Source organism: Zootermopsis nevadensis, unplaced genomic scaffold, assembly GCF_977971745.1.
Source record: "Zootermopsis nevadensis isolate Lab colony 2312 unplaced genomic scaffold, Znev_1.0 Znev_ptg000008l, whole genome shotgun sequence".
In the NCBI taxonomy this organism is placed as follows: domain Eukaryota; kingdom Metazoa; phylum Arthropoda; class Insecta; order Blattodea; family Termopsidae; genus Zootermopsis; species Zootermopsis nevadensis.
In genome coordinates, this window is record NW_028259140.1 from 2,170,825 (window position 1) to 2,192,040 (window position 21,216).

At 40.8% G+C, this 21,216-nt stretch overlaps 1 protein-coding gene across 5 annotated transcripts in view; it reads right to left on the minus strand.

Moving 5' to 3' along the window:
- LOC110835163 (protein similar) overlaps positions 1 to 21,216 on the minus strand; it is a 67,134-nt gene that overhangs the window by 8,874 nt on the left and 37,044 nt on the right. For all 5 annotated transcript variants that reach the window (XM_022075111.2, XM_022075110.2, XM_022075109.2 and 2 more), the window contains exons 7-11: positions 14,677 to 14,827; positions 2,962 to 3,485; positions 2,569 to 2,861; positions 2,146 to 2,408; positions 749 to 930 (exon numbers count right to left, since the gene is read on the minus strand). In XM_022075111.2, coding sequence (XP_021930803.2) covers positions 749 to 930; positions 2,146 to 2,408; positions 2,569 to 2,861; positions 2,962 to 3,485; positions 14,677 to 14,827 — 1,413 coding nt within the window. The remainder of the gene's footprint in view (positions 1 to 748; positions 931 to 2,145; positions 2,409 to 2,568; positions 2,862 to 2,961; positions 3,486 to 14,676; positions 14,828 to 21,216) is intronic.

The window sequence follows — 21,216 nt, forward strand, 5'->3', positions numbered from 1 at the left end:
ATGTTAAGGATAGGATAAGTTGGGTTTAGCTCGGTTCAGTTATTTATGAAAGAACAGCTTAGCAAAATTTTCATTCATCCTGTTTGCCGAGTTAAAAGATGAAGATTCGCCGTAAGTTCGATACCAATGCACCAGCAATGCTATGACAGACCTCCCAGCACCCTCGGCGATGGGCGCAATTTTGTGCTAATAATGATGGTAAGCAGAAGGAATGGTTGGATGGCCGAGTGGTGTCACAACTGTTAATTCCGTAACACATGACGTGCACTGACATTAGCGTAAAGTTCATCTATAATTAAAATGTTTAATTATTAAAACCCTATTCTCATGTTAAGCCTTCTACGCCTATCCATGACTTTTGGCCATCGCTGCAGGTATACTGTTACATCATTTATATACACTTTCATTCTCGTTACTAGAAGTTTACATAAATCAATCAGTTATAAACTTGCCAAATTATAAATCATCATAATTATTATAAACTACTGTTCATTGATATGCAAGAGCGTATGCATACAGCAAATAGCAATTAAGTCTCATAAAACATAACACGCTTTTAATTGGACAAAATTTTAAATAACTTTAATTACTTTTTCGTCGTCATCAGACTTCTACTCCAATGTTTTCTGAAAATTCTGACGATGAGCTTCTTTATAAATTAATAATATGATTACATATTCATACTCTCTTTCAATTAAGAGCCACTTATTTTTCCACCCTAAAAGCAAGAAGCATACAACTAACTCACTGTGATTCTTGGTGACAACCTGGCCAAACACATCGCTGGGGTCAACTAGGCCGCCTCCATGGTCATTACTTTTTATGGGCAGCAGTCGACTAGAGTTCTGTGCGTTGTTATCAGCACATAATAGCTGTGCAAGGCTTGAGCTTAGGTTTGTCTTTGTAACTGGTACATTTGGTGTTCTGTACCTGAAACAAGTGGATATTGTCTCCTGTTATAGAGAGACAAAAACAGAACAAGCTCTACGGAGAAAATAAGATTAGCGCTGGCGATTATTGTGTTAAGTGGGCATCTGCATGATAAATATAATCATTGGTAAGGTCTAAAAATACGTGCCACACAAAATTTAATCACTTTATTCCATGGACAGAGAAAATGAATTCAGAATTCACTGTTTTGAAACTGTAAGAAAAAGAAATTCATAATTATGTAAGACTTGAGGTTCTCACAGCGGTGAATATGAAGATTTCTGTCTTCTGGGTTATTGCGCTGTGTAGTCTGGTCGATGTTAACCAACGTTTCAGAGGTCATACTGCCTCCGTCATCAGGGCGATGACGGAGGCATCGCCCTGATGACGGAGGCAGTATGACCTCTGAAACGTTGGTTAACATCGACCAGACTACACAGCGCAATAACCCAGAAGACAGAAATCTTCAAATTCATAATTATTAATTAATATAATCATCATAATTACTGAGCATTCAAAGAGCCCGGTTTATCCATACAGTTCTGAACATTTATACGAATTCCATGAATGTATATTTAATTCCTTCATTATGCCTAAATTCTTTTTATAATCCAGACAAATTCAACCCGCTCCTTTTCCCATGAATTTCACTTCATCAGCTGAGGTTCTAAATCAAATTTTCTTTCCATACAGTCAAAGCTTCCGTGCCTTATGTCAACACGGATTGTGCAAAAGTCTTTTAAACTTCAATTCACGTCTCTGAAGCAAACTGGGTTTAAATTCAATGTTTATAACATCTATTTTTCTAACGTAACTCGACATTTTTGGGTTATGTCTTTTGTTTTCATGTGTAATGTCATAACGAAAACATAACTTTCCTACAAACACAAATTTTGCTAAATGGGTTCTCACCCTCGAAAGCGATTGTTTTGGTCTTCAAAGCAGAAATTCAGAGAACAATGCGGTAAAACATCACTTGAGACAAGATCTCTGTGACCGTAAAAATTGTCATGGTGTCTTCTGGGTTACGCTGCGCAGACTTACAGATGGTTGCCGATGTTTCAGAGGAACTTTCCGCCTATTCAGGATAGAAGCAAATCGAGCAGGGATGTGGGTCATTTATAAACAGAAGGGTGACCAAAGAAAACTCAACAAAACAGGAGAAATAAGACTCTTAAGAATGATGCCACTTGCGTGTAACAAATATGAACTTACCAACTGCTGTTTTTACTTGAACTGTTGGTCTTACTTAAAGGTGGCTTGTCTGGAAGCGCTCCCCACATAAGATCTGTGGATATGAGCAAGGGAAAGTCATCTCCCACCCCCATTGGGATGTACGGCGCGCGCATACTCAGATCTTCATCCCCGTCTGACATGCTTGTATTATCCAGATGCAGAGACAAGAAAGGAGCCATGTTATTGTCATCCCCGGAGTCTCCTGGACTGCATAACGAAGGTAAACTGCAGTCACCGGGACTCTGGAAAAACCGGAAATAGAAACACATTCGTGCAACTTCTGTTTCCTCCCGAAAACTTACTACGCGTTCAATAAGTTACGTAAATAATTGACACGACAATTAATCGTGACGCGGCCCAAGAGCTGCCCGTACATTCTGTAGTAGAAGTGCAGAGTGTTACCTTTGAAAGGGCTGGAGAATGAAGATGAGAGTTAGGAGATCCGCCGGAAGAGGACGTCTCATCGCGATAGGAGAAGAAAGGGTCGTTGCTGCCCTCACCCTTATTGGAACTTTCATGACTTGACTGTGAGTCACTCAGCGTGTTCAAGTCTTCCGTCAGAAGAGGGCAATAAGAATCCGAGAGTATAAATTCATCAAACACGTCCGACATAAAACAGTTTGTTTCGAGTGGAACGTCCACATCCCCTGCAGTTGGAGCCAGGTGCGTCAAGTCCTCCGGTTCATCCTTAAGCACTGCAAACAATTCTTCAGGCATTAGTAACGGGACTAATTAATTAATATACTACGTTACCAAGACAAAGATACTAACATTCATAAGGGAGAATAAACATACTTGTTAGACCTGGTTCTTCTTCTGAAAACATAAGAAAGCCCTTGTTCATTTCCTCTGTTCTAGGTGCAAATATCTTCGAAGTAGCAGCCTGCGGGCGAGAGAATGCTGGGGGAAGCTGCATAAGAGGAAGTGGCGAAGAATCTAATAACTGCACCACCTTTACTGGAGTATGGATTGGTGTGGGAGTCTGTGCTGAGGACACACAAGATGGAGCAGGAGCAAACAATTTGCTTGTGACAGTCTGAGGTCTCGAATGTGACGATGATAATGGCAACTCCGCGCCGAGGGCAGAATTTTTTGAAACGGGAGCAGGAGGAGGTATGGGAGAGGAAGATGTTGGAGATGGGGTGGAAGCAGGGACGCAGACAGGCGCGGGAGATGCCGGCGCAAAGATCTTTGCAGTAACCACTTGTGGGCGTGACGCTACAGCTGGCAGAACAACAGGTTTTACATCAGGCTCCACCACTTCCGCACCGGCTGTCAGCTGACTGCATGAGTAAACCTCATCTTTATGTTCAATCCCACTGCAACATAAAATATTTTGATTTCATTAAATACAAATAAATTAACAATAACCCACAGCCAAACCTCTGCCTCGGGATAAATATACTGGTATAAACGTGATAATGTTGGCAAGATACGACAGATGGGACCCGGATTTATCCTCATCATTCGTTTCTTCGGAAGAGGAGGTGTGCCACAACAGTAAATTTAGCTGCTGTATTTTTAGGAACTGTTTTAGGCACAAGAAAGAGGTTCTCATTATCATCTGGCCTTGTGATGCCTGTGTTGTTCTAAGCTCTTACATAACAAAACAACATCTCCTACATTATGTATTAATTACACACAGCAAATTTTTTTTCAATTTTTTTTAACACAAAGCTCAACTACACTTTTAATCAATAAGACTGATTTGATTTGGCACATTCGTTTCCTTTCAGCCTTGTCATACCTGAATACAGACAACAGATCACACGAAACAAATTAAATATTTGTTATTATGAACTAAACACGTAGTTTATGTAACATCATGTACTGTCATCAGCTGCTTAAGAGGGTACAATAACATTTTATGGGTGGAAAAGTGATCTGGGGGGGGGGGGGGCGCTACAATTTAAAATTTCTGGCTGCTGTATGCATGGAATGTCCCTCAGGAATACCACTTTCGTATCATCGCATTAGAACACAGCTCGCCACGGGCTTAAGTCGGAATTAGCTACTTAACAACGCATAACAGGCTGCAGTTGGTTAACGATGTATTTAATCTGATAGGTTCTGCAGTGTTCCACTGTAATACAACTAAACCACGGACGACAGAACACCTTCGGGTTTTTTTCTCTCCCCACGAGACCATTTATTTTTCGTTTCTAGAAGTGTTTGGTCGGGTTATCACGATCACACTGTGCACTCCAGTCACAATAAATTGTGCACGAGTTCTTTAGGAACTTTCCAGTCTACAAACACATCAGCTTCGGCCTGAAAATCGAACACAGTCGACAGATAATCCACCGCTGATGTTTCCGCGTTTCAACCATAACCTTAAATGCGATCGGTAAAACAATAACCCAAAACATAAGCACCCGTATATTTTACCGGAAATATATTTATTTACTCCAGATATCGTAGAACGAAAGTTACTGTAAAATTTCGATATGAAGAAGAATTATTTTTTAAAAAACAAAAACAATAAATTATGCACTTTTCATAACCGTTCCTGGGAATGGTCTATGGGTCGACGTCGACAACACATGTCGAAATTCGATTTCACTGAACACACGGCTTACCTCACTACACACAGAGCTACCACCAACTTCGACAACCTCAGACAGCCGACTGATATCAAAGCATCGAGCCAGAAACTGGCCTATTCGCTGTCTCGCACCAGCAACAGTCAGGTGACATCCCCTCACTCCACAGACACACATCTGGGATGCTGGACCCCACGTGGTTTTAGTCACGTGCAATAACCGCGTACAGTAGAAGTGGCGTAACCCGTTCCCTGTTACATAGTCTGTGCGCAGGTCATAGCTCCTCACAAATATGATTCACCAATTTCCACGTGTGAAAATAACTTGGCTCAAACTTTTCCTTTTATCATCAGTGTTACCTGTTAACGCCTCCAAATCGTGGATGAAAAAATTCAACCACAAGAAAATCAGGATTTATGCAAATTCGTTGCTTAAATACGTCATTAATGTCTTTCCAAGTTTAAACAAATGCTGAAATATTAATTTTTAGATGCAGAATGAAATAAATTTCGAGGGGAAAAAAACTTCAGACGGAGAAAATTAGATATTCGTGGTCGACAACAAGACATCTAATCCGACAGGAAATTCAAGAAGAACCCTGGGGTAACAGTACCAACGTTGTTACTGGATGAATTATAAAAATGGCGTCCAGAGGAAATTGCGTCAACGTAATTGCTTTCCGTTCAGCGTCGGCCAACCACAAAACTGCTTACGCGATAAACAATAGCGGATATGGAATGAAAAAAAATGTAAGGTGTACGTTTGGTTATAAGATGATTAATTTCTTGACAAGAAAGGCTCTGTACGGAATCAGTACCCACACGAAAAAGTACCTGACTAAACACCTGTGCGTTCATGTTACCCTGTCAGCCGCGTTACATCTGACAACACTTTGAACAGCGACACATAAAAACAACTCCAGTCTTACTTTCGTAATTCAATGGCATTCCACACACTGCAACACAGCAGAACCGATTAGATAAAATACAATGTCAGGCAGCTCCAAGTCACTCGGCCAGAACTGTTCTTGCTTAAGGCTTTGACCGGGATGTTAAATCTTATGTGGTACCGCCTGATTCGACTTCTAATGGTTAAGTGAAGTGTTTTCTTCGCGGTACGGTCTGGATTCGTAAATATTATGAAGACGAGCTTCGGCTTCAAAGGGTTAACCAGCTGATTTTCGTAATGGTGAGGTGTAGTGTTTTCTTCGCGGTACGGACTGAATTCATAAATAATATTCAGACGATCTTCGGCTTCAAAGGGTTAATGTAAATTTCCGTTCCGATCGGTCAATTTAAACGACAGGAGTCGTACATATAGTTACCATCTTTTTATACTTCCGTATTTTTAAACAAAGTCTATATTTCTCTACATATTTGTTAAAATTACGAAGGGTATAAATCCCCCCCCCAAAAAAACCCCTCAAATTAAGATCAAACTCAAGTGGATCTTGTGAATTCCAATAACCAAAAAATAATCTACATTCGCTTGTACACATCGACGATGATTCTGTTACTAGCGTGAGAGAGAGAGAGAGAGAGAGAGAGATGGCTTACGAAGAACAGAAACGTCTAATCGGAGAATATATAACCTCTGACCTTTTACAGAGTTCAGTGCCTGCGAAGCAAGCTACACGTATACCAACATAATTCTTCTTCATATCACAAACGAAGAAATTTCATTTGTTACACATACACACCGAACCTACTGGGGTAACTCGCCTCAGATTACGCAATGTGGCTGACCTTGAACCGCCATCAGTCGCCACAGTGCATCAACCCTTTGAAGCCCGAAGCACATCTCAATAATATTTAAATATTCAATCCTTACCGCAAAGAAAATACAGCTATTCACCTATACAAACATCAAATGGGAGAAATAACCACTGTTTACTCTAATGATCGTGCCACTCGATGTTCGTATTCCCGGAAAGCGCATATTAAAACCCGTTCATCCACCTCAACGCATGAACGCCTCGAGAACGGCTATCTCAGACTATTCGAAGACAAATGACGCAATGAATCGGATAATTTAAGGCATTTTTCCTGCATCTGTTTCGCAGGACGGAGAAAAAAAGTTACAGTGGAACGACGGTTCCGGAGAATTTGACGTAAATACGTCTATACGGAAAGGAAGTTTATATATTGGCTTTATTCTAAATATTTCCTTTATACATGCTTTATAATTTCGTAAAGTTTGATTAAGACTTTGCTTATTTAACTTGAATTAGTTACGCTTAAGATGGGTCTGTGGTAGATGAATGTAATGTAAGGTAAGGTAATGAAATGTAACGTTTCCTAGGTAACAACAATTCCGAGTAAACACGACGTTTCGTAGGTAACCAGGTTACACTTTTTCGTTTCCCTTTTTCGCCGAATGACCCTTCCTTATAGACGTATTTACGTCAAAATAACACAAAAGAACTCCGGGTCGAGATCTGAATCCGAGACGAACCGAACACAAAAGTCTGTCAACCACTGAGATTCATTCCCCAAATTTAATCAAAATCTGTTTGGCGATTCTCAAGTTGATACATACGGACGGACATATCTCGACTATATTGGTGCAGATAATGCAAATTAAATATAAAAAGTATGGATTGTTCTAGATGCTGTACATGTACCATAAAAAGTTAGTAGACAAATATAAATTTCTTGCGGGCTATCACATCTTCCGTCATAATTCGTACGCCATCCATACATTTCATTCGCGTGGTTTTGTATTGTAGAACATCTGATTACGAATGGAAATGATTAAGTAGCACGGAATGTACCGCTACATCAATTAGCGGAAATTCTCCGGCAGCTAAGAACTTGCATACAGTTGCATCACACAGCGAAATGTAAATATTCACTCGTGTGTATGGAAAGTTGCCGTATGAATTAGCAGAACAGGGGTTACCAAACCTTTGATCGCGAGGAATGTTTGGTGACCCGCGTCGCGTAAGTAAAAAACATAAGAAAAATTTATTCAAATGTTAATTTAGTCAAGTAAATGTTACCAACGCATGTTTTCTTTAAATTTATTTTTGTACAGGATAGCGCATAAAATGATTTATTTATTTATTATTATTATTTAGTGTTCTGTCTGACGACAGGTCCATATGAACAGGATCCTTCCATCCTTTTCTCGGACTGGGACCTGTTCATATACGTTCTTGGCAGATGATCCAGAAGTGGTTTGCCATTGCCTTCTTCTGTGTGAGTGTGAATGGAGTAATTGTTGGGATGCCACGGAGGAAAACTCCGTGTTGCCTAGACCACGGCCTTGCCCAACACAAGTTATAAATTCGGGCACCGCCGGGAATCGAACCCGAGACCCCCAGGATTACAAAGCCAGCGTTCTAACCGCTAGACCACCGTGGCTATTCATAAAATGTTATCACATTAAAATTTCAAATAAAAGCTTTAATATTCGTATAATGGTGCATATATATCTACGAACACTAAGAACAATTCACTGAGATTTATTCTTTACAGATCACACGCTCAATATGACCAGCTTGGACCTCTTCCGATAGACGATAATTTCAATTAATGATGGATTTCGGGGAACCAATTATAATCGTTAACCGCGGGACCACTGTATCCCTCAATACCCAAATTTCAAAACATATGTCAGTTCATTCTGTGCAATAACAGCATAAACACATCGAAGAGAGAACAAAACGCATTAATACACGATATTGTCTGAAATCAACACCTCCTATTACGTAACAACAGCACACATATACAAGTCAGCGTAAAATGGTTGTTAATTACACTAATTCAAGAATAATAACTAACTCCATTGCAAAATTAATTCACGCCAGTTAACAAGAAAAATGAACGGCGACAACATATAATCTACTAGGTATATTCCACCAGCTGAATCAATTTCGTAACAGAGTTCGGTTTCGAAGTGCACGTTAGGACACACATCATCACGTGCAATTTAAATTGCGCGCATCTGACTATGCGCCAAAATCAACTACTAACACCTGTGCTATGTAAACTGATTGGGTAATACATATCCATCGCCACAGGAACGATGAAATCATGATGGCGGCGGCTTTGGGGCGGGGGGCGGGGGGGGGGGTTGTTGTTGTTACGATAAAGCCGGAAACGAACGACATAAATCCTATTCAGGGCGCCTTCAAACAAATACCCAGAAAATCTCCATTATCACGATGCAGTGTAAGTGGGCCAGATATAACCTCACTCTATCCAATCTGATTCCTGACCAAAAATAACTTCATGTTTCACCTCAACAGAATCATGAAAGTGAACATTACAAACCGGAATAATACTTACGAGAGGATATTTAATTTAATTAATTATACTGATAACCATTCTCAGGCACTTAATTTAACCTTTTGAAGACAATTAGTAACTGTGTGTACCACGTGCTTTCATAAGAGATAACCTTCAATTCTGTTAATCAATCAATATCCAAATTCAACTACATCTTCCCCTTAGAAGCTGTACATTGCGCATTCTCTTCTGCGCATGCGCAAATGTTTCTCTGCGAATGCGCGTCACTAACATAACCTAACCAAATTCAATCCTGTAATTTTTCGCAGACCTTGATAAATGTCTTATTTCTGACGTGATTACCGCACAGAGGCACGATTTATCTACGAAACTCAGTGTAATTCATTTGGACCAATGTAAGAAACGTACGGGCCCCTAATTTTTTTTAATTTTCGTGACATAAAAATGATCTTCGTTATCCCCCCCAAAAAAATGGATTTATCAAACATGATAACATTAAAATGTGGGTACCAAAAACTGTTTCCGTGTCTGGAGGACGCGACGCGGTAGGAATTGTGAAAATAAATGTCAAGACATCCTGATTTTTAAACCAGTAACGTCAGTCGTTATCAAATTTCATCACGAATTGGCAGTCATTCTCAATCGGTACGCGGATAAGGTCACAGGTCAAACCTACATTTCCCAACATCACCATCCTTCACAAGGCCGTGCGCTGCCATACAGACACGAAACTCAAACTGAAAAAAAATACATTCTGCCACGTCAGCTACACTCTGAATGTCCTTGTTTCCCACGTGACTTATGGAGGTTCGCTACACCAGACCGCTAAAATACTTTTTAATATAAATTCAAACGGATAGAACCTGAAAAAAAAACTGTTGTGACAATAACGATGATGGTCTTAACGGTTAAAACAACGTGTCGACTTATAATCAGACAGTAACGTTTCGCTGGTACATACTGCCTCCTTCCTCAGGGCTGAGCATAATGCCTTAATGACGGAGGCAATTAACACATGCGAAACACTGGCCTGTTTCTATGAGACTACACGGAACAACTCCCCAGTATAAAATATTAATGATCGCCGTGAGAAACCGAAATCTTAACAGGCAATGAAGCAGAGATACTGAACAATTAGCATCACTGGAACGCCTGGTACATTATGTAGTATTTGTATACGAAATTGTCTGAAAGACAACGTCACATAACTTGTGGTCAACAACGTGTGTTTACGTGACCACTAACCTCACGAAGTGACGAGTGTTATCTAATAAGTACTAGTAAGCTTCGAAGGGAACACCGGTGTGTCGTTGCCAACATTACACGTAATGGTAAGCCTTCGTCTCGTTAACGACAGAGCCAAGTGTCATTTCTGTGCGCAACAGGCCTAAGCTGTTGCCTATGTGACATAACATGGCAGCTTTTCAATGGAATGGGGGGGGGGGGGGGCAACCAGAAAATAACAAGACATGAGGAGTTGATTCACCACGTTACAATGCGTCACAGCTTTCAGAACCTACGGCAGCTCATAAACCAGCAAACCAGTAGCATTTCCTGTGTGTCTTACATGAATAACTGCAAGCGCGCAATCCTTTCTAACGAAATCCATTGTCACGAGACTGCCTGCCACTCAAGAACCCATTACTCGGAAAACTAAAATGTCATCCGGTACAGTTCAATCTTTTTGACGTGGCCGTTCATCAGCCCACGAGGGGAAGTAATGGAAAGAGAAGTGGGAGTTGAAATTCTCGGTGTAGTGGGTTAGTAATGTTTCGTTGTCGCTGAACAAACCCACAATCCCCTTTAATTCCTTACGTTTGTTACTGGACTTGTCGAAATCTACTGCGCATCACATTTATAGCGGTCACGTATAAGAAACCGTACTGTACCTACATCTACTGGTAACTGTAGTACAAAAAGGAAAGTCGAAGAAGGAAAGGATAAAACACCAACAAAACACTTACTAGAGCCATTTTATCGATAAAACACAGCCTAGAGCAATTGTGCAGCGCAGTGAATGTTTACGTCTACAGCTGCAGGAGTGACAATCCAACAAACAAAAAAAATTACCGACGACAGAATTAATGGAATAATTTCCACATGATTCAACTCTCAAAGTTTAACTCCACGCTACGGGTCAAAATATTCAGTGCACATGATGCCAATAACCGATCATGGGGGGGAAAACGATCACATAAATGGTCCCTCAATACTGCGATGTCGTGGATGTGTGACGACGACTCACCTGAACCTCTCACTGGAAACAGCTGACAAAGCAATCCCTTTGTCGATCTACAAATTACGAACAGGACTATGACAAGTTGACACCAATCCAAATACGCCCTCCAAGCTTGCCAACATGTAAACAAACTAATTAACTCACTTGAATGCCACTGCGAAAAAGGCATAGGCCATTACGTTTTCCTTAGCAAAGGTTTTCGTTTCTCTCGTGACGAAGCAGGGCATTTCTTGTCAAAAAAAAAATTGTCGACAAAGACAAAATTCTTCCCTGAAACCCCTCAAATTTAAGTTGAGCGTATTTCCGTACAAAAAGTATCAACAGGAGATTTCAAAGCACATTGTCCGTACGATGATACATGACACAGAGAAAATGGGATCCAGCTGGCAAATATCCAAAAATTATATAACGACGATACAATGGTCGCCTTTTGTAAAGTTTACAGCTTTTCAAAAATTACGAAGTCAAAGTCCTCGACGGAAAAACCCAAAACATAAGACGACAGCCCCATATTTGATGAGGCCTTCACGGCTGTCTTCTGGGTGTAGTCTGGTAGAAGTTTACCAACGTCTCAGAGGTCCCTGCTGCCTCCACCATCAGGGTGATGAGTTAGCCGCGAGCAAAGTGCAGGCAGTACAGAATTTCTATCATATTCACGTAACGACAATGAGAAGTTTGTGTTCGAAGCCGTGGCCTTGACAAACAAGAGACGGGATCTGAGGCGGGAGTTGGCACGAGTATTGTAATTGTTACCTAGGTCCACCGTTCGGATTCTTGGACCCTGTTAACTAGAAATAACCGAGCATAGGTTCGTTACTTGTGCCAGATGAGTGCAGTATACATTCCATCATATTTAAGATACATTTTAATATTATCCTCTCATCCACACGTAATTCTCCAACGCGACATCTTCCCTTCTTGGTTTTCCGACTAAACGTATGAGTGCAATCTGATCACACGTACGCAAACACAAAATACCGTCCCAGGGGATGGAACGGGAATGTAGGAAAAATGTTAGCAGGATTAAAGGTTTAATTTTTAACCTGAAATTAAAACTGGCACTTTTAAAAGTCTTATGACCAGATAAAACATACGAAGACGGTCACGTGTTCTGTCCGCGTTTGCCAAAATGAGTTTCCTGACAATTAAACTATAATATACGACTAAATTTACGAGAGTTTCAAATTTCAACCCAATTAATGGCATTGAACCGTGGTTTCATGTTAAAGTACAGCGCAGTTCGTGTGATTTCGGATATTTACCAGCTACCTTTCTGTTACGCGATTCGGATATGACGCTATGGCGGTATTACGAAACATTTTTCACGGCGCCGGTCGGATCTGGATGTAACACGAGTGAAGTATGAACACGTTTCATGACGAAGTTCCACTACGAACGTAAGGCGATGGAAATATCAGCATCTACGTTTACGTCCAAGCAAACGAACTATCAGAGAACTCGTATCGACAAATATAATTCCCTCGTAATGTTAGCGCTGTGTTGTTTGCTAGTCATCAAGAAGGCGGTGGAATGGGGTCTGTGGGTTGGGCTTTCGGCCACATCACTTGTAGTAAAAAGCCGATAACATATAAAAATAACTATCTGTCGCGTGCAGCTGTTCCTGTACCAAACCTCCGTGTGCCTTGCCAAGTGCCTTCTTGACTTTAAGATCAATGGCCCAACGATTCATGATATCGAATTATCTCCACGTCGTTTCACAATAAGGGATTAGTAGTGACTGTGCAAACTTACTCTTTGAAGCCGAAGATCGTCTGAATATTATTTATGAAGCTGATTTTCGTAATGGTGAGGTGTAGTGTTTTCTTCGCGGTACGGTCTGGATTCGTAAATATTATGAAGACGATCTCCGGCTTCAAAGGGTTAACCAGCTGATTTTCGTAATGGTGAGGTGTAGTGTTTTCTTCGCGGTACGGACTGAATTCATAAATAATATTCAGACGATCTTCTGCTTCAAAGAGTTAAACACACGCGGTCACTACGCACATAAAAGATACAGAACTGTGGACAAAACTCTGAGCAGCACGAGTTAAAAAACACACACAAGATTTTCCAAGAATTTGTGAGGTCCTGTACGAGTGGTCTTAGAAACAAGTAATATTCTTGTCCTAATATTGAAACCGGACATCCGACGACGCCAAACCTTGGGAAAACAACTTATACAAACTTAAAATTGCATTTCACGTGAAAATTATATGAAAAGTGTCCCTAAACACACTGAAAATAAATGCGATTAAATCCGTTCATTTTACAACCAGCTCTAAACATGGAGGTACCAGCATACTCAAAAAAGTTGAAACAAGGCCAGGAAACTTACACGACGCAACCCAGAACTCGATCAATGTAAAAATCCTCAGATCCTACTATCAGTTTGTCGAGAGAAGACCATTCCTCCTTCCAAATCCTCACCATTCATGATCATCTTACCAACTCACAGGACGCAACATAACCCAAGGATTTCAAACAAAAAACGTAACATATGACATGTCACGTTCTCACGGCGACGATGGTGAAGAAACCTGTCTTCTGGGTCGTTGCGCTATGTAGTCTCCTAGTTTACCGACGTTTCGGAGGTACTTGATTCGAAGAACAATCATCGCCCTGTTGATGTAGAGGCAGAAAGCAACTCCGAAACGTCGGTAAACTTCTACCATACCACACGGCGGGAAAACCCAAAAAGACAAATGTCGTAACGTAGTCGGTAAACTTCTACCAAACCACTCAAAAGACGATGTCGTAACATAATATCAAACTCCGTGTTGCTTCAAGCGTATCTGAAACATCGGCAAGAATTCCGTCAATTGGCCGACGTAATCAAATTTCATGTACGGAAACAAAGAAAGGCGGAAACCACATCATCTGTTACAAATTAGCCAGGAAACGCGAATATGACGAGTTGATAACTGCGCGTGCTACGACAAAAGTTAAGCGGTAATTTAAAACGAGCGAGAGACTACGTCGTAGCTGAGCGTAATGTTACGTTTCTCTAAGACTCTGCCCCGTGTAGTTACGGTGTTCAACGTTCCATGCATTCCTAGGTAACCACCCTGAAAGATACATAACTGACGTGAAAATGCAGAATCCTAAAATAATTTCAAAAAAAAAAAAATGTGACTGTTCCCTTGACAGGATAAAGGCGAGGGTGAATTTTTTTTAGCCGAGGAATAAGAGCGAGCCCTTTGAAACCGAGCAGGTTATCACAGCAGCGAATACGAAAGATCCTGAGCTGTCTAGTACCGTAGAAACGTTTCACAGACCATCACCATGGTACCCTGATGACGAGACAGTAAACAGCCCCCGAAACGACGGAATATTCCAGAAGACAGCCATTTTCAACTGAGAGGGACTGGGGTTCGGACGCAGTGCGAGGTAAAATTTCTCTCCATTCAATAAACAGCTGATCATCAACAAATGAAACATAATCACAGAGAAACATGACATGCTATGTTATGCCTACCTGACGACGAAGTTGACACAGACGACACTGTGAGGCTTCTGGACAGTCTTGTTACCGTAGATGAGCGTTGCCTGGGTCAGAACCCAGACGTAGCCTCCGTTCTTCGCCAGGAAGCGGTATATCCCAGTCTCGCACTGCCCTTTCGAAAACACTGCAAAAGACACAAACATTTCAAAGATAATCGATCGGGAGTCCCTTATTTCCTTAAACAGCGTTAACAAGTCGATCTTTAAAATATATAATAAAATACAGGTCAATACACAAAACTATATTTGGGTGTCCATGTCCATGAACAGACAGTCAACCCGAGCTACGTGATACACCACACAACACGTCGTATGCATAATTCAAAACAAACATAAGATGGGGAAAACGAGAAGACCAGCGAAACACATATTACAATAATAAATTATTGAAAGGCATGCATTTAATATAAAATAGTTTTAAATAAAAAAAACAACACCTGAAGATGATGTATTACATCGAAACATGTTGTGAAATGAATGAAAGCGCGCAAATGTAACATCCTTATAGTGATGAATAGCGCTAATTTAAAATTTAAAATTTTAACATTTAAATTTTAAATTTTAACATTTAAATTTTAAATTTTAACATTTAAATTTTAAATTTTAACACCCAAATATAGTTTTGTGTATTGACCTGTATTTTATTATATATTTTAATCCAAAACACAAACATGACGCATGAAAACCTCGATCTTTGTAATGTTGAAGTGTTTTCTTTGCGGTACGGACTGAATTCCTTAAACGAGTTTCGATTTCCGACGTTTGATTTACACGGCCGATAATCCCCTCCCTCTAACTCACCCCAAACAGCCAGAGGGCATTGGAAACCTGCCACCCAAAAGGTTTTACGTGTCAGACGACACCGAGATATTAACCTCTGCACAGGCCATCGAAATACCCAGAGAGAAAACGTTTTAACAAGCGACAGTTTCGAAATAAAACAGCTCGGGCTTTGTTTATTGGTTCAAAGATGCTGTGGACACGGCAGCGATGAACAGAAGTAATTGCAGAGAATTATTTTAAGATGCCATCCATCCGAGCACTTTGCCTGGAGGGGCTTACGAGAACCTCGTGTTTCTCACAGGTCTTTACGAGCATAGCGGCATAACAGGTTGGCAACATTTTGGAAAGGCAACCAAAATATCTCACAGTGGGTTTAAAAAATTCGGAAACAATTCTTTCAGACCGAAACACATTCCGCGACAGTTATTCTGGAATCCATAGCTAGCAGAAAAGTCCTCCAACTGAGCGAAACGTTCAAGGAAAAAGTGGTTATATCCGAGATCACCAGAAACATCAAAGCTAGGGGTCTTCCTATCCTTCATCGTCCAGTTGACGTATTCCAACAAATTGTACAGAAATCGGCTTAGATTCATACGTCATAAGATACTTGGTTGTGAGACCGTGCAGACTCGTAGCCCTGAAGATGGATGTAATATGTTTCTCCGAAACGTTCGTATACACCTGCGAGTTTACATGGCGAAATGGACTGTGGTGAAGGGAGAATCTGTTGATGGGTTTACGACAAAACGGAGTGTTTAAGTGTTTATTACGTGATAGATAATTTTCAGTTAGGCACACAAGAACTTTAAACAAAAATATCGCGTAGATTAAACACTTCGCAAAGTGTTCATTCGTAACAACAAGGTTCAATGGAATGTAAGTGGAATTTACAAATTGCTTTTCTTTCAAACGGGGACCAAGGTGTGCTGACAAGCGAGATAGCATCTTCAAATTCTGAATGGTTACAAAATCTGTAAAAGTGAAATTATTAAACAGAACTACATGACGCATTCAAATCAGTCCGCTACTGATATATTTCGTTCGCCTGTAGAGGAAAATTTTTTTAAAAAAAAATCCCTCTCGCGTCCCGGTTTACGTTTAAAAAAATTGGGGAAAAGAAACTGAAAATTTTATAAACAACCAAAAACAAAGTATCGATTTGCAACTGAATTTACCTAAAAAGAGACAAATCTTCCGGAACATAAAACTTCAAATCACACCCCTTACATTACTTTTACGCCAATGAAGTAAAGATGTAGCCTTTTTAACGCGGCAATGAATCGTACATGTGAATACGTGATAATATTTTTTAACTAGCTGAGCAACTATCAATTTCCCACGACCCCTGTACTATTTATGTTCCTTCTGTTTGACTAGGGACTCCGGCTGCAGTGAACACCCCGTACCCAAAAAACAATTTTGGAAATAAACTACGTAACACCCTGTTCAGATCAGGGTCACTCGATTTTATTGTATAACACAAGAAGGAAAGTTAAACTCAGTGAATATCGCCCTTAAGATCGAAAGTCAAACACGAAACTCTCCTACACATCGCAGAACACGAAGGAATGTTACATTTATTGGGCTAACCAAATCTTGGCAGAAACTCCGTAATGATAAGACAGTTTTGCACTGAAGTGATGGGAGTTTTATGTCGAGTGGCTCAACTCAAGAACAGACATTAACAGCACGTGCCTCGAGAAAAAAAAAAGATAGGTACAGTCCAAAACACTCGATCATCCCTTAAATTAAGACACAGAAGACATTGTCCTCAACAGTTACAGAGGCTGGATGAACTGGACCTTTACCAAAGACAACGTTTGGAAATCAAAAGAAATCAACATGTTTTTTTTTTTATTTAGAGAGTTTTTAAATATCCTACGGTTATATATAAAATATGATTTCAAACGGACAGTAACCAAAACACACAAAGACGATAATCATAAGATGTCGACGGATTTAATGACCATGGATCAAATAACATTCGCGAGGAAGCCGGATACTTTGCATCTATAGCAGGGGTACTCAACCTTTTAAGACCTGTTGATACGCCAGTTTGAAAGAAACGTTCTGTCTCCATCCCCAGGGTTTAAACTTCAACCCTAAAGATGGTGTGGTATCTACCTAAGAAGCCCAAAACTCAAAACACTGAGAACTTCAACGTCGCGAGAACTTAAAATACGACCTTTTTTTTTTATTTAAAATAATTCATAAAAAATTATTATACAATATTTCCATTAATTTAAGTCTGAGGTGATTCTAAATTAAATGTAATGTAAATTATAATGCAGAAATAATATTTCGGTTCTACTTTTCGGATTTACATCACTTTACCCCGGTAAAGGCAACGTCCTTGTTACGCACAGTGAACACGAAATGGCTCTTAAGAGGTCTCACTTGAAGCAACACTGACATCTCCATTAATCTCGTGGAGACTGAAAGTATGCAGATTTATATATATATATAAAGCTTCGTTGTCCGTTGCTGATGTCAAGGTAATGAAATCGTAAAAAAATACGAACCTCGCCACTGTCAGCTAAACGTCACAGTCCATAAGAATCCACTTATGGACGAGACGACGACTCTTATACAATACATGATAATGAATACGGAAATTAAATTCTTAATCGCCTCGTAAACATGAAAAAGCCGGCCTCGTGTATGCGTGTCTTTTCAGATGATTATCATTATCTGCTGAGATAAAACTCTGCAAATTACGTATCGCATAGGCCTACTTCGGGTACAAACAAGATTATATTCTGTGACGGAGTCAACTAATTCCACGGAAGAGTCTTTTTTGAGAAGCCAACGTTTATTATTCCAGTCAACAAATGTCCGACTAAAACTTGTCGATGTTGGTTTTCTCGTTTGTAAAGCAATATGCACATACTGCCTCCATCTTCTGGGATGATGTGTGCCCTGAGGTATGAGGCATTATATCCCACCAAAAAGTTGCTATCTGCCTACTGCACAAGTCCACAAGCGTAATAAGCCAGGATATCAACACCGAAATCTTCAGTACTCTTATAATTAAGCTAAAAACGACTTCCAACACTAAGAGATGAGAAATCTCACCTACTGAACGGAAAATATAAAATGAGCTTCTTGCAAACTGCAACAGAAAACTATATTTATTGATGAACAACCTGCCTCCGTATTTAAAGACGCTGTCGACCTATAACCGCCACGGTGGTCTAGCGGTTAGAACGCTGGCCTTGTAATCCTGGGGTCTCGGGTTCGATTCCCGGCGGTGCCCGAATTTATAACTTGTGTTGGGCAAGGCCGTGGTCTAGGCAACACGGAGTTTTCCTCCGTGGCATCCCAACAATTACTCCATTCACACACAGAAGAAGGCAATGGCAAACCACTTCTGGATCATCTGCCAAGAACGTATATGAACAGGTCCCAGTCCGAGAAAAGGATGGAAGGATCCTGTTCATATGGACCTGTCGTCAGACAGAACACTAAATAATAATAAGATGAGGTGGTCTAGCGGTTAGAACGCTGGCCTTGTAATCCTGGGGGTCTCGGGTTCGATTCCCGGCGGTGCCCGAATTTATAACTTGTGTTGGGCAAGGCCGTAGTCTAGGCAACACGGAGTTTTCCTCCGGGGGCTTCCGCGGTTTCTCCGTGGCATCCCATTCACACACAGAAGAAGGCAATGGCAAACCACTTCTGGATCATCTGCCAAGAACGTATATGAACAGGTCCCAGTCCGAGAAAAGGATCGAAGGATCCTGTTCATATGGACCTGTCGTCAGACAGAACACTAAATAAAATAAAGACCTATAAACTCCAGATAATGGAAAATGACTGTGAACACAGCGCACGAGTTGCCCCAAAAGTCCCTCAACCCGAAAAGCAGAGAACATTTTGTTTGTGAAGCATGTCAGATTTACTTTCGTAATGCTGCTGAACCAAGCTAGTCGAACATTTTTCGACTCGTAAATCACACAGCTTCTACACATTTCTTTAAAGTGTCGGTCAGTGGGGCGCCACTTCAAACTTGTGTCGTAATTATGTAAATTATAACCTCAATACTCGATTATAATCGACATTCAACATCGGTTGCGTGACTTCTGGGCGACACTGTACATATCACGGTCTATGCATCAGTCACGAGACAATTCAGTGTTCTTCGGAAAGAACCCCGGACTCTAATGAATCCAACAGTCCCTCAACAAATCAAAAAAAACTATCCGACTTTTATGAAACCTCGTACCAGTGTTTAAAAGATCCAGATAATCCAATCCACGTCGTCACACCATATTTCTCAAATATCCGTTTTAATATTATCCATCCATGAAAGCCTAGGTCTATTCGCTTAGGGGTTTTCCGACTAAAATTTTGTGTGCATCTCCCATCACTGCAGGGCCATACGCTACACGACGTAAAGACGTGGTGCGGGTTCTGTGCGGCCTCGAAGGCTGAAATAGATGCAGATGCAGAACAGTGTCTCGGGTCCTATTCGGAGCATGAGACCTCTTCATATCAAAGCAGAAGTTATTTGCGTCCTATCGCCTAAGTACATAAAGGCAATAAATCGCATATGTTCGTTCACTTTACCATTACTTCGACTGGTGCCAGCAGATACCGTCCATGATTGTACCATCTGGCACAGCATTACGAGAGGGGAAACAACACTGACCAGCTATAGACCTAGCGAGTTCCATCTTCAGGTTTTACTCTCTTACAAATTCTGGGTCGAACATCGGTTATTCTGGTTCGTTGCACCGTGTGTTCTAGATGTTTACGACGTTTCTGGGTTCCTTGCTGCCTCCATCATCACAACAACTATTGCCCTATGAAACGTCGGTAAAAATCAGAAGACTGCCATTTTCATACTCGCCGCAGTGAAAATGTTTAATCCCACATCGCGCAATTTCTTTACGAAAATTTTCACCCAAAAATTACAAAAATTTACACAACTCTCGCTTCGTTTTCGGGATATCCTGGGCTCAAATCCCGGCAAGGACCCCGCTATCAATACTGCGTTTCTCTATGGTTTTCTTCACTCCGCCCAAGAAAATGTCGGGATAATACATTAAAATAGGCCACAACTGACATAAACCCACGCCTCGAGCGAGATTCTAACCCACAATCCCAGTGTTTGAGCCATCTGCCGGTACATATTTGAACCCACATTAGTTTCATTTCACAAGCTAAGCTTGTCAAGGCACTAAATATTACAAAACGTTAGACAACGATTAACAGATAAGGGCGAAGGATGTGATAGAACATCAAAGAAAACTCTGTCAAATGTAAATTCCCATAAGAAAACCGATACCTAGTGAGTGGGAATCGAACTGGGCATTCTTTTAACAATCCCTCATGCTGGCCTTGTAATCCTGGGGTCTCGGGTTCGATTCCCGGCGGTGCCCGAATTTATAACTTGTGTTGGGCAAGGCCGTGGTCTAGGCAACACGGAGTTTTCCTCCGGGGGCTTCCCCGGTTTCTCCGTGGCATCCCAACAATTACTCCATTCACACACAGAAGAAGGCAATGGCAAACCACTTCTGGATCATCTGCCAAGAACGTATATGAACAGGTCCCAGTCCGAGAAAAGGATGGAAGGATCCTGTTCATATGGACCTGTCGTCAGACAGAACACTAAATAATAATAATAATAACATGCTGGACGTAAGTAATCTGGATATTCGTTTTTAAGTTCTGGAATGCGTTAAGTAACATTCAGCCGCGAATCGACCAACTCTACCACACAGACGTGATA